Here is a 12,254-nt window from a genome sequence, read left to right as displayed (position 1 = left end):
ATGGTGAAAGCGCGTTACTGAAGGCATCGGGTCGTGGCTTTGATAAGGTGGTAAAGATTCTGATTGATGCCGGTGCGAACATCGATCTTCAAGATGAATATGGTAAAAGCGCGTTACTGAAGGCATCGGGTCGTGGCTTTGATAAGGTGGTGAAGATTCTGGTTGATGCCGGTGCAGATATCAATGGTGCGCTTGTTGAAGCATCGTCCGCGAATCGAGTGGCTGCGGCCAGGATTCTACTCGATGCTTGGGGGAATGAATTACCTCGGGAGAAGCTTGACAAAGCACTTTTAGTCGCAGCGGAGCATGGCCGTGTCGAGATGGTGGAGCTACTGTTGGGTACCCTGGCAAACATCAATGCTGAATTTGAGAAGAGTGCGTTGCAGGGAGCGATCAAGGCGGCCTCGGGGATGCGTTATCCAAACGACAGGGCGAAGGAGGGTCGTAAAAGCGTGGTGAAGCTACTGCGGGAAGCTCTGGCACGGCTGGACAATTGAAAGAGATGCCCCTGGAGATAAGATGGCATAAGAACGACTTGGACCCTCAAGCCAGACTGAGTCGATGAGCAGTAGCAAGGTTGGAATTGCTACTCTGACGTCTCGAGTTGAGTAGTGGGACTCAGTGGTTCGAGGGAATACTTAAACAGTGCAATCCGCCTCCTTGGTGAATGCCAAGTCTCTGCCTTCTGGCCTGCAATGGGATCCTCAGACACAAGCACTTCCTTTGGTGTAGAGAAGAGGTACATAAGAGCTTGGACACATCTGGCTTCGACTCTCGTGGCGTCTGGTCCTTCGCCGTATCTTTCTGAACTCAGCTCACGGGTGTCACTCGTACAGAGCAGGATCGGATTTTTGCAACGACAGGGACATTTCACAGTCGTCCTCCTCGATTTGTTGCACAACACGGACGATGATCAAATATACCAGACCTCCATCTCGGTTGACCGACTCCAGTCTGGGGGTACCGAGTGGTCCATTGTGAAGCTCCCTTTGGTAGCATTGAAGGCGATAGGGGTGGGACCGTAGCTCGTGGTGGAACATCTTCACACCCATGAATTTATTGGATCCACTCACCTTGTTGACTCATCTCAGGGTGGGTGTGCGTCCGGGACTCTGTTTCAGGATGTAAACATCGGCCTGGAGGAAATTGTCAGAGGTAGGCTGATCTGAGAAGTGAGAGGACGTTCTGAAAGATTCCAAGCCCTGTTGCCTTGACCAAATTGAGAATGTTAGGCGAGATGTCTGCCCTGGTTCAGATAGGCAGGTTAAGCGAGCGTGACCACTGCCGCACTCGTTGCCAACTTGTTTCCTATCTGTCTAATTTTTGATTGATGGATCAATCAATAACATTGGTCCTCCAATTGGGGATCAACTGTGCATGCACTGATCCCGGCCGAGTACCTGGTATTCAATTGCAGTATCGCAAGCAACGGCAGCTTTAGGGCACGTGACAGCTCCATACCCAACGAACCCTACGGAATTGGTGCCGGAAACGTTCCGCCGCGACTTCGGAGGCGGGCAAGTGCAATGCGGAGAAATACGTGTGTAAGAAGCCCCCCTCGGATGCCCTCCACCAGTCTTAGACATTTATATGATAGGCTGGACGACAACCCTCGATATAAAACGGGGACTACCTCAATCCTCCTCAATCACTCCTTTCTTCCCAACCTGAACATACCGTCCGCCAAGATGTCCGCCAAAGTCGCCCTCGTCACAGCCTCGTCAGCCGGCCTGGGCGCCGCCACGGTCAAGGCTCTGGCCCCTTACTTCCGTGTGGTGGTGAACTACCACTCCCGACAGGAAAAGGCCGACCAAGTGATCAAAGAAGCCTCGACGATCCAGCCCACGTTCCACGCGCCGGCGGACCAGCCGCGCTTCCACGCCATCAAGGCCGACGTGTCGCAGCGCAGCGAGATCGAGCGGCTCGTACGCGAGACCGTCGCGCACATGGGCCGGCTGGACGTCGTGGTCTCCAACGCCGGGTGGACGCGGCTCACGAACTTCTTCGATCTCGAGGACCAGATCAGAGAGGACGACTGGGACCGCTGCTTCAACGTCAACGTCAAGTCGCACCTGTGGTTGCTGTACGCCGCGAAGCCGCACCTCGAGAAGACCGCCGATACGGAGGGCGTGGGCGGCGCTTTTGTCACCGTCGCCAGTCTCGCGGGCGTCCGTCCTTCTGGCAGTTCTCTGCCATACAGTGTCACCAAGGCCGCGGAGATTCATCTGACAAAGGGCCTGGCCACGATTTGCGGCTCCAAGGTCAGGTGTAACAGCGTCAGTCCGGGACTTATGATGACGGAATGGTAAGTTTCAACTCCTCATTTCACCCCCACTCCATCTCTTGCTTTGTGGCTCTGTTACTCCAATACCACATGTCTGATGTGTCTCGGTGGCCACCATATCTAACTTTCTGTGTCTGTCTGTATATGTACAGGGGCAACAAATTCCCCGAGGCAAAAGTCAAAGCCACGGTCGAGAAGGCCGCCCTGAAATCGACAGCCACCGTGGAGGACGTCGCCGAGCAGATCAGGACGCTGGTCATGAGCAAGTCTATCACCGGCCAGAATATCGTCATCGATTGTGGGATTGCGATATGATAGAGCCCCTTCCCAAGTTAAAAGAAAAGAAAGAATTTCAATTCATGTATTTCGTCCCCTTCTGTCTTTGTAATGCTTATCCAATCCTGCATCAGGTATAGCATAACATGCATCATATCGCTGGCGTTGAATGTACCTAATTAGGTATGCTTCGTTTTCAAAATCATCGACACCAAATTGAAGTGCAATGTCCACGACCACCCTCTATTCCCACCCGAACTCGCTCCGTCAAGCCCACCCATTAAACCCCGACTCCCCTTCCCTATCCGCCTCCTCCTCTGCGGCCCTCACCGCGCTCAAATACCTCTGCACAAGCCCGTCGATCCTGGCGTGAACCTTCTCCTTGAGCCCGTGCGGATCATCCCACGCCCACGTGCGACCCACACTGTCCTTCTCATCCAACAGGCCCGTGACGAGCTCCTCGCTCGCCTCCTGCTTCCGCGCGAACTCCACCTCGAGCGTCTTGAAGCGGTTTTGGAGCACGTAGTGCCGCGCGTTGAGGCTGCGCATGGCCGTGAGCGCGCAGATTGTTAGTTTCTGCACCTCGGCGCCGGAGAGAGAGATCCGGAAGTCCCCTGGCAGTGTGATACCCGGGGACGGCATCTCGGAGTATGGTCGGAAATCTGTCGAGGGGAGGTGCACGGCGTCGTCGTCGCTATGCGATTGGAGATGAGGGTTGTGGAGAAGACTAGGATTCGCATTGGAGCTTATGATGATGTCCGGGATGCCGCTGATGGTGGTGGTGGTGGTGGCTGCTGTGGTTTGAAGGACATTGGCCTTGTCGCCGTGCATGGCCCTTGCGCATTCGTCGAGTTCGTTAAGGAGCCAGCGGAGGAGGTGCAGTGGGATTTCCACTGTCTCGCCTGGCCTTCGTGGCGTTGCGGGTGAAGAAGCGTGCTCTTGTTTCATGGCTCCTGCGCGCGAGTCTGTGTTGTTCAGATGTAAGTTGCTTTTGTCATTGGAAATATGCTTCACTCGTCGTATCTAAGGGCTAACGGTTTAAATAGAGCCGTTATCGTCAAACGCGGAGAGGCAAGAGATGCAACGGATGGTTCTTTGGTATAGGGTGGTAGCAAGTTCATTGTTCAACCAAACGCATCGAACTGGTGGTTTGAACATCCAAGCGCATCCTCACTCGCGTGCTGCAAGCAAGTCAATCTTATACATCCGTCTCCTCGTTGATCATCTCGAGTCTCCTCAACGTCTCCAGCGCAGTTTGACACCCTCGTTTGACAACGTCCCTGTCTTTCTTGCCCACCAAATCCGAAGTCCGCACGTTCTTCTTGATGAAGAACTGCAATCTCTTGATCACCTGTGGCGTTTCGGCTGCGCGTTCAAACACCTTTACCAGAGCGTCCGGTTTGTCCTTCGCCTCGGTCATGATGATGATGAGCAAGAGCTCCACAAACATGGCCGTCCTCTCTTTTATATAGGCGAGTTCCAGTACTTTCAGGACGCCGAGAGTCTCTGCTCCATCCAGGATCAAATAGGCATACAACCTCGCGAGGTTGGCGATCTCGGTCATTTCCACTTCCTGGTCTTCTTCGTTGACCCCGTCGTCCTCGTCGTCTTCACGATTCGGATGCTCGCCCATCCTCCTAAAGAAATCCCACAGCGCAAACTGAAAGGCCTTGCGCATCTTCCTGTCCAGACACAATTTCCGCGCAACGAGCGTGTAATAGTGGTTGTAGGGATTTTCTCCGGCGCTGCAGCGAAGCAGGACTTTGGGGATCTCCTGCTCTTGGGTACGCTTGAGACGCAGTTTGAGGAGACGTAGATGCGCGTCTTGGTAGTCCACTGCTGATAGAAGGGCGACGAAGATCGAACGACGGATGTCCGTGTTCATGCCGTAATGGCGCGAAAGGGCCAGCAGATCGACTTCTTCATCATCATCAAGACCGATGTTGGTCATCGGGTTCGAGTTGTCGGTGCGCCCCTCGGCCGGTGCTGCTGGTGGTGGTTCATGACCTTTCCAGCTAGCTCCAACTAGCCACCATTTCCCCTTCTTGTCGCTGTTCTTGATATCATCCCTTGTGATCCGCAGTGGCTCAGAAGCTTTGATGGTGCGATTGTTGTTCAACGAACCAAGCACCTTCCGCATCAGTGTGATGTGCTCACTCGCTAAGCCTGCATTATTCGTCGCAGTCTTCATCTTGTTGTTCTTCAGATCGGTAATCGTCTCGATCATGAATTTTGTTCTCACACTCATTTGTTCTCCCGCCGAGTTCATTCGCGCCGCTTCCTTTTGCATGATTTGGATAATGTCCTTGAGTGAAGACGGGTCATCCTGCCTCAATTGTTGACCGCAGTCCCGGACGACCCGGAGCAGCAACTCTGTGTTGTTCTCGCTGAGTTTCTCGAGCAATGATCGGATATAGTCGAAGATTATCGCGCTGCTGATCAGATGGAATGTGAAGAGGTGACAGAGAAGACTTATCAGGTTCAGTGCTTCTTTGCCGGTCGCGGTATCGCTGCGATATTGGTCAAGTCGCTCGACTAACTGTGAAAGTAGTTCCGCGCCAAAATCCACGCCAATAACCTTGTACACTGCCGTCGCATATGCGGCGTGAAGGATGACAAAGGTGTTTGAGAGAGCTGACTTGTTGCAGAACAGGGTCAACAGGAGGTCGATCAGGACGGATGTGACGTCTTGTCTGGGGTTGGACTGGTAGATTTTCTCCATTTCCCCTAGAATCGATACGAGGTTGGCTTCAGATAGCTTGTTGAGCTGGCCTTGAAGTTGTCTTTTCAGTCTTTCGAGCGAAGGACCTTCGGAAATTTGTGCTTTTCTCAGTGACGGCGGGACGTACTTTCCCGCTGGAGCTTGGGAGACTGGAGGGACGTAAGGATTTTCTCGGACCCGTTGGGGCTGGACGTCGGACAGGTCTTCATCTGATTCAAAGCCTTCAAAAGAGTCCTCACTTCGTAAACTCGCGTCCTCATCAGACTCCTGCTCTTCGGACTCCTCCGGATCTTCGTCTAATGAATCGTCACTTTCGCCCTGTTCTCCATTTAGGTCGTCGTCGTCGTCACTCTGGTCATCAAGCCCAAACTCGTCCTCAGCGCTTTCACCAGCTTGAACATCAGCCTTTCTTCTCTTCCTGTCCAACCACACCTGGCTCTCGCTCTTCCTCTTGACACCTCGATCCTCTTCGTCCAGCCCGTCCAGCAAGTCGTCCAACCCATCATCCACGAGAGATTTTGACACTTTCCTCTTCTTCAATCCTAGCTTTCTCTCAAGAGCCGCGACCTCGGCGTCATCCTGTGCAGCTCGCTCTTTGAAGGCTTGGGAATGGGCGTCGAGGACGAGGCCTGGAGAGGAAGACCGTGACCGCGACGGGAGAGAGCTTTCAGACAGTGATGGGGATGGAGAGGGGTCTCTTTGCTTTTTGAGGATCGACTTCAGCTTTATGGGCTCCTCTTCCCTGATCTTTGCTTTCGCAGCATCTCTCTTCGACACAACGGGCGCGAGTGCAGGTTCATCGTCGGCATCGTCTTCGTCCGAGTCTTCATCTGAGAACCCCTGCTTGGTGACGGGAAATCTCCTCTGGGCTCCTCCTGTTCCTCTTATATTCTGTCTCTTCTCCTGCCACTGCGCTTTGCGCTGCTCTTTTCTGCTTTGCACCGACCCATGCTGTCGCCGCCCGCCTCGCCCGCCTCCAGCGCCTGATCGTGATCTGCCCTCGAGTCCAAGTTCCTTTTCAAGCGCAAATGGCAGCTTCAGGCCATTTCGGGTTCGGGAGCCCTGTCGCGACATTGACTGTAGACGATAGAACTCAAAGCAGACCCCTGCGCTTCTCGTCTGGAAATAATCAGTGAGGACTCTGTGTAGACTGCGCCAGTACTTGCAGTAATTTTTTGGAAAATGCGGAGATGGTTCAGCCGAAGTTTAGGCGGCATTTTTCTGTGTATCGAACGGCGGACTCCCCACCAACGACAATTCAAGTCAATGACATGAACATGCGACTCACTTAACAGACCGCCAGAACAACACAAACATGTCGCAGGAACGTCTAAGCAATGACGAGGTAACATCTATCCCTTGTCAGAATCAACGAGCTCTATCTAACCTGTCTGCATTGCACAGTTCCTCACCCGCCTCAGCACCCTCCTCACCTCCACGCACGCCGCAACCCACGGCTCCGTCTACCTTACACAAAAACCCTTAACACCCACTGCCGATGAATCAACCACACTATCGTCACAGGTCCTGATCCGGGCCTCGAACGGCCTCTCAAAACCACACCGAACCGCGTCTAAAAAGGTAGCCAAGTCCGGCGATGCGAAGAAGGAGAAAGTCAAGTTTGCGACCGTGGTCGAAGTTGCAGAGTTGGAGGCGTTTTATACAAAGTATGCAGAGACGTGTAAGAAGGGGATGGAGGGGTTGAGGAAGAGGGATAAGAAAAAGGCAAAGGAGAAGGCGAAGGCGAAGAAGAAGGGGAAAGGTGGTGCTGGTGGTGGTGGGGAGAAGGCTTCGGGGTCGTGAAGAAAAAAGGAAAAGTCTCTACTGCTCTAATGAACGACGTGGAAGGTGGATTTTCAGCATGAGGCGAGGACTTGGATTGGGGATGATGGGCGGTTGAGCGTCCTATGCTGTGATATCGCCGATGCCTGGTTGGCTTCTGTCCCTCTGTCAAGGCCCACCCGATGCCCCAGGATATACTCGATACAGTATGTGGACGGGGATACAGGCCGACTTGAAAGCCTGTCTGCTGCACTGGGGACATCATGACCCAAGATTTGCTTGCCGGCCTACCCCGGCGAGGTGAGAGAAAGTGCTTGAGCACGTCCGGGACAGGACTATAACTGACAGCTATCTTGTCCATATGGCATTGCTTGTCAAGATGCCGAAGATGCCTGCAAAAAAGGAAGAATGTGCTGTGATTGACACGAGAGCTGCAAGACAAACGGGACACATACAGATCGCATCTTGAAGCAGCACAATTAAATGAAATTCCGCCATTGAGCGTGAAAACTGGTGGTATCATCAAGCAACAAGCGAACCCTCCACAAAATTCCCGCGATCTTTTTACATAGGACCCAGTCGTTACTATGGTCGTTCAGGAGCGCCATGCTCCAATATACACCTCGCCCGTTGATTAAAAGCTGGTAAACAACCTAAATGCACTGACCTCGCATAAGTGATGACTCTTGTCTCAGTAGACTATATCACGAGCAGGATACCTAATCCAGATCAAAGATGGAGTCTGCATCGTCCTCTTTCGTCGCCACAGTGTTTGCTGCAGCAGGCTTCATGCCTGGGTCTTGACTTTTCGTTCGCCCCCTGATTGGCACTCCAAAGTCGTCCTCTTCCTCACTATCATCCCTTGGCGCTGAAGGCTGGTCTGGGAAGCTCGTCCTCCGCCGGTGGGTTTCCGGTCGGCGAAACAACTCGCCACTCAGCAAGTCACTCACGGTGGCACCACCAGCTATCCGAGCCAGAATATGCACTAGCAGAACAACGGCCTCGATAGGTTTGACGAATGCAACATTGGCGGCTTTTTGGAGGAAGTCGGCAGTAAAAGGACTTCCATAATTTGTTTGAGACGAGGAAGGCGATAACAGAGTGGTGGATGGCGGGAGCGGCGAAAAGGATCGTTTGGCGTGCAAACGCCGTCTCAATCCGTCTTTAATCGGCGACGTCGGAGGCGTATGAACCTCCGGCCAGGACGAATCTGACATGGAAGATTGCGCGAGACCTGGAGTCGAAACCTTGTCCATTGAGTCGCCTGTAGAAGGCCTTTTGATAGGACTTTGTTCGGATTCCACGGTGGAGGCCGTGACGGTCAGCTCAGAAAGACCTCTTTGATGCTGATGCCTATTCAGAAAGAAAGGAGTAAATCCTTCGGGCTGAGGGCGTTGTTCAAAATCGATTATCTGGACATCTTCACTGAGCGGTTCTTGCGCTAGAGAATCAGTCGTGTGAAAGGAATCCACACTCGAGACCCTGCTAAGAGTACCTTCCTTTGGGGCGCCGGCGGCCGCTTCATGAGCGTCGAGATCCGCTCCACGGTGTAACGACGAGGATATTTCGGAGTCCCCTATATCGCCTATTGAGGGTGGCTCTATCATGGTCTCGACACCTGCATCGTCGGCCGATGGCTCAATAGCCTGGGAGAGAATCGGCTCAGATTCGGTCTCAGTGGACGTAGACGTTGCGGCCGCTTCTTCTGATATCTCAGAAGCTGCCTTTTCATCCTCATGGTGCTCCGCTGGCTGCCCTTCCGCATGACGCACAGCTGGGCAGATGTTCTCTTGAGGAGCCTCGGTTTCCAAGTTCTCCTCTGCTGGCTCTGGCGCATTTGTCTCGCCCGATATGTTTTCCACATCAGCTTCCTGGGCTTGTACCGACATTGGCGTCATCTCAATAATAGCTTCTGTCTCAGCCCCGGCTGGTGAAGAATGAGCAGGCTGTGCAAGAGACGCATCCTCCAACTCTTTTATTCGACTAGCTTCAACCTCGGATACAGATAGGTTCGGATCGGCTTGTTCAGTTTCGACAATGGAGGATCGCCGGGAACGCGAAGCATCGACTGTGGTTCGAACAAGCCCTCGCCTGGGAAGGACCTCCTCGGGCTCTTCCTCGTGCTGCGAACCATCCTCACTAGACTCGTCATCATGTCTTCTCTCGCGAGGGTCCTCACCAGAAGCCACACTAGACGGGGTGGAGGATCGGTAGCCATCAGCTCCGGGCCGTGATCGGGACGAGCTTGGACTTGGGCTGTAGCCATAATCTGAGCCACGACGCCCATAAGTCTGGACGGACCTTAAGCCGTTCTGTCCTTGAAAGCTCCACGCCCGTGAAGTTTTTGTCCTGCCCACAGGCAGTGGGTCTGTACTCGGCGTTGCTGGTTCTGGTTGTTGTCTTCGTTTCCAGGTTCCCTTCCTTCGAGGCGTTATTGCATCCTCTGGGAGATCCACGTGAAATGCACGCTTGAAGGGACATGGCGTCCTCTCAAACCGGAGTACTTTCGGCAGGGCCGCTTTTAATTCCTCAACCTTTTTCTTGTCCTCTTCCGTCTCTGAGGGCAACTCAATTCTGTAGTACCTGAATTTTCCTATGCGCAAGACGAATTTGGATTCTCCGTCGACACACCAACACTGTGAGTTGCGCATGATGGTGTGGATGACCTTCTGGTCGGCGGATTTCAGAAAATAGCTCGAGCCACGGACCTTCTCTATGACTATAGGACCGGTGGCAGCCAGAATCTCCGAGCGCGATCGCCATGGCAGGGTTTCTACCGCGTCAATAGGGTAGTCGGCATCGGGGAGTGTCTCCTTGCTCTGCGTGGGAATTGACTCTCTAGGAGGGGAGAAGGCGATGATGCGCGCAGAGGGGTGAGAGTACAGGAGATCAGCATCGGCGTCTGACTTGTCCAGTCCAGCTCTTTCATGTAGGGAGAGTGCGCGTGAAGGAGCAGTAAAGGACCTGCGGTAACTTTGGAGGGGAGGGGTGTCGCCGTAGGAAGGAGGTGGGCTGGCCATGCTGCATTTTCGCAGGCTGCAGGTATCACATGGATAGACTTTCAACGGTCGAACTAGGTTCGGAGGATGAAGACTGCGAGAATAAGGAGGACGTTGCGAATGTTGATGTTCATGGCCTCAAACAAACCCTCGCTTTATCGAAGGAGCCACTGCGGCGGCGGCTGCAGGCGAGCAGCCACCGAGCCACATGCCGTCGGGGAGGGAACCACCAGGATCTGCTAAGCGCCTTGGCACCAACAGTCGAGTTTCCCGCTCTACAACACCTGATTTGCACACCACCAACCAACCAACCATTTGGCGGTAAGGCAACCGGCAGGCAAACTGAATGCTAAGGCTGATTCGATGGTAGGCCACTCAGTGGTAGGCCACCCGATGGTAGGCCACCCGATGGTAGGCCACCCCAGGATCCCTTTTAGACCCTGTCCCATCCAAGTCCTTCCTCACTTCTTCCTTTTCTTTTGCCCGAGCATGAGACTGTCCTTCCATCATACACAATACAACACCGCCAGGCCGTCCGTCCTTGAAGTTGATACAGCTACCCGCTCACCGGGGGAGGGGGGCGCCTGCTCCCCACGCGCCTCCTTATCAACCATCATTATTTCCGTGGTTACCTGACCGAAGACCACGGTCTCGATCTTGCAGCAAACTCCATCACCAGGCTGCTTCCACTTGAAGTCGATACAGCTACCCGCTCGCGGGGAGGCGGCCGCTTCCCGCGCGCCTCACAATCAATCAGCATTATGACTTAATCACTAATGATCATAGCGATCCCAATCTTGGAGCAAACTTCTTCAATACTGCTAATTCGTGGCTTCCGGATGAAGCCTACCTTCTGCACAGCAACTGGGATCTACCAGAGCTGGACTATTCTCAATTTCTGGGATTGGACGATCTCTCTATGTCGATTCACTACCCGGAAGCTGAATCACAAGGATTCCTCGATCCCGTGGCTCCTGTGGATGGTGCATTCACGTTCCAGAACTCCACGGAAGCTCATCCCGGCATTCGATATGAATGGCCCAAGGGACTACCCCTTCACCATGACAATGATAATGTGTCCGCCCAAATACCTGCAGCCTCGGATAGCCAGTCTAATGACGAGGTTGGACGCTCTCGTTCAAGCGGGACACCACATTCCGCCGAGGACAGTTCCCACTATTGCCACAAATGCAATCCCCCGAGACGCTTCCAACAGAAGCATCAGCTTACAACACACCAAAGACGGCACGACCCTCGCTTTGTATGCGAGCAACCTGCATGCAGCAAGAGGTTTCAGTATCAGAAAGATCTGACCAGACACCTGAAGACTATCCATGCCAAGCAGGACCAGCACATTGAACGCTTTCCGTGTCCTAGCCTGGGTTGCGTGTGGAGCCTGAACGGGAGGCATAGAGGCTTTAAGCGTCGTGACACCCTTCGTCGACATCTCCGGACCGTGCATCGGGTATTGAGTTCACCGCCCGCCACAAATTCGCAGTATTGAAGAAGTTTGCTCCAAGATTGGGATCGGTATGATACTTTCCTGGGGGTCTGAGCAGTGTTTTGAATACTGGTGGCGGTACTGCAGCGTTCGTTTCCTTCAAATTGGCAGCATAGTAGGGCAAGGAAGCAGTCATCAGTCATTATGCAGCCAATTTGAAGGAAACGAACGTCGGTATGGACGACACTGATGGACTACCGACTCAGGAATTACGTTGAAGCCGGCGAAAGGCCCCTCCTTTCGTTTGCTCTTGAAAGGCAGTATGCAGACGCTCCTTACCTAGGTATGTAGTGTGCATAACGACCAATACAAAACAGTCAAAACCTAGGCTTGTCTGTCTGGATTCTGCTAAGATTTGACCGCCACAAAACTATTGTTGATTCACTTGCTTTTTCTCGGGATTCCAGCCAATATCTTAAGTCTTGAGCTACCGGTCGCGTGATGGTCGAGGCTTTGGCATCACCCGCAACTTTGGAAACTGGATGGTTGTGACTACATTTCAGTCAGAGCGTTGAGACAGATACAGCCTCATCATAAGTTGTTAAATATTTACGTTCAGCCAACCGCATCAATTCAACCTCTCGGTCGCGATGCGTGATGACAAAGGTGGTGGCCTATGAAGTGGCCTACAAAGGTGGTAGAGAGAAGTGGCCTACAAAGGTGGTAGAGAGAAGTGGCCTACAAAGGTGG

The 12,254-nt window shown here is 53.2% G+C and overlaps 6 protein-coding genes across 6 annotated transcripts in view; 3 read left to right on the top strand and 3 right to left on the bottom strand.

Moving 5' to 3' along the window:
- The window catches only part of Z520_01163 (uncharacterized protein), a gene marked incomplete at both ends in the record, with an annotated part of 3,269 nt that extends 2,772 nt beyond the window's left edge, over nt 1-497 (top strand). Inside the window, one exon of the mRNA XM_016771681.1 lies at nt 57-497. Coding sequence (XP_016636820.1) covers nt 57-497 — 441 coding nt within the window. The remainder of the gene's footprint in view (nt 1-56) is intronic.
- Nucleotides 498-1,688: 1,191 nt separating this feature from the next.
- Z520_01162 (uncharacterized protein) lies at nt 1,689-2,599 on the top strand (the record flags this gene model as incomplete). Its single annotated transcript, XM_016771680.1, has 2 exons — nt 1,689-2,305; nt 2,437-2,599. 2 exons carry the CDS (start codon nt 1,689-1,691, stop codon nt 2,597-2,599), a joined length of 780 nt encoding a protein of 259 aa, XP_016636819.1.
- Nucleotides 2,600-2,827: 228 nt separating this feature from the next.
- Nucleotides 2,828-3,508, bottom strand: Z520_01161 (uncharacterized protein; the record flags this gene model as incomplete). Its single annotated transcript, XM_016771679.1, has 1 exon — nt 2,828-3,508. One exon carries the CDS (start codon nt 3,506-3,508, stop codon nt 2,828-2,830), a length of 681 nt encoding a protein of 226 aa, XP_016636818.1.
- A 250-nt stretch (nt 3,509-3,758) lies between these two features.
- On the bottom strand, nt 3,759-6,356 carry Z520_01160 (uncharacterized protein; the record flags this gene model as incomplete). Its single annotated transcript, XM_016771678.1, has 1 exon — nt 3,759-6,356. The coding sequence occupies one exon, from the start codon at nt 6,354-6,356 to the stop codon at nt 3,759-3,761; it is 2,598 nt and encodes an 865-aa protein (XP_016636817.1).
- Nucleotides 6,357-6,597: 241 nt separating this feature from the next.
- Nucleotides 6,598-7,085, top strand: Z520_01159 (uncharacterized protein; the record flags this gene model as incomplete). The annotated part of the gene is made up of 2 exons (XM_016771677.1): nt 6,598-6,627; nt 6,687-7,085. The coding sequence occupies 2 exons, from the start codon at nt 6,598-6,600 to the stop codon at nt 7,083-7,085; spliced, it is 429 nt and encodes a 142-aa protein (XP_016636816.1).
- Nucleotides 7,086-7,783: 698 nt separating this feature from the next.
- Z520_01158 (uncharacterized protein) lies at nt 7,784-10,084 on the bottom strand (the record flags this gene model as incomplete). The annotated part of the gene is made up of 1 exon (XM_016771676.1): nt 7,784-10,084. The coding sequence occupies one exon, from the start codon at nt 10,082-10,084 to the stop codon at nt 7,784-7,786; it is 2,301 nt and encodes a 766-aa protein (XP_016636815.1).
- Between the last annotated feature and the right edge of the window lie 2,170 nt (nt 10,085-12,254).

This window comes from Fonsecaea multimorphosa (genome assembly GCF_000836435.1).
Source record: "Fonsecaea multimorphosa CBS 102226 unplaced genomic scaffold supercont1.2, whole genome shotgun sequence".
NCBI classification, from domain to species: Eukaryota; Fungi; Ascomycota; class Eurotiomycetes; order Chaetothyriales; family Herpotrichiellaceae; genus Fonsecaea; species Fonsecaea multimorphosa.
The sequence above is the reverse complement of the archived record's forward strand: the minus strand, read 5'-3'. Positions and strand labels throughout refer to the sequence as shown.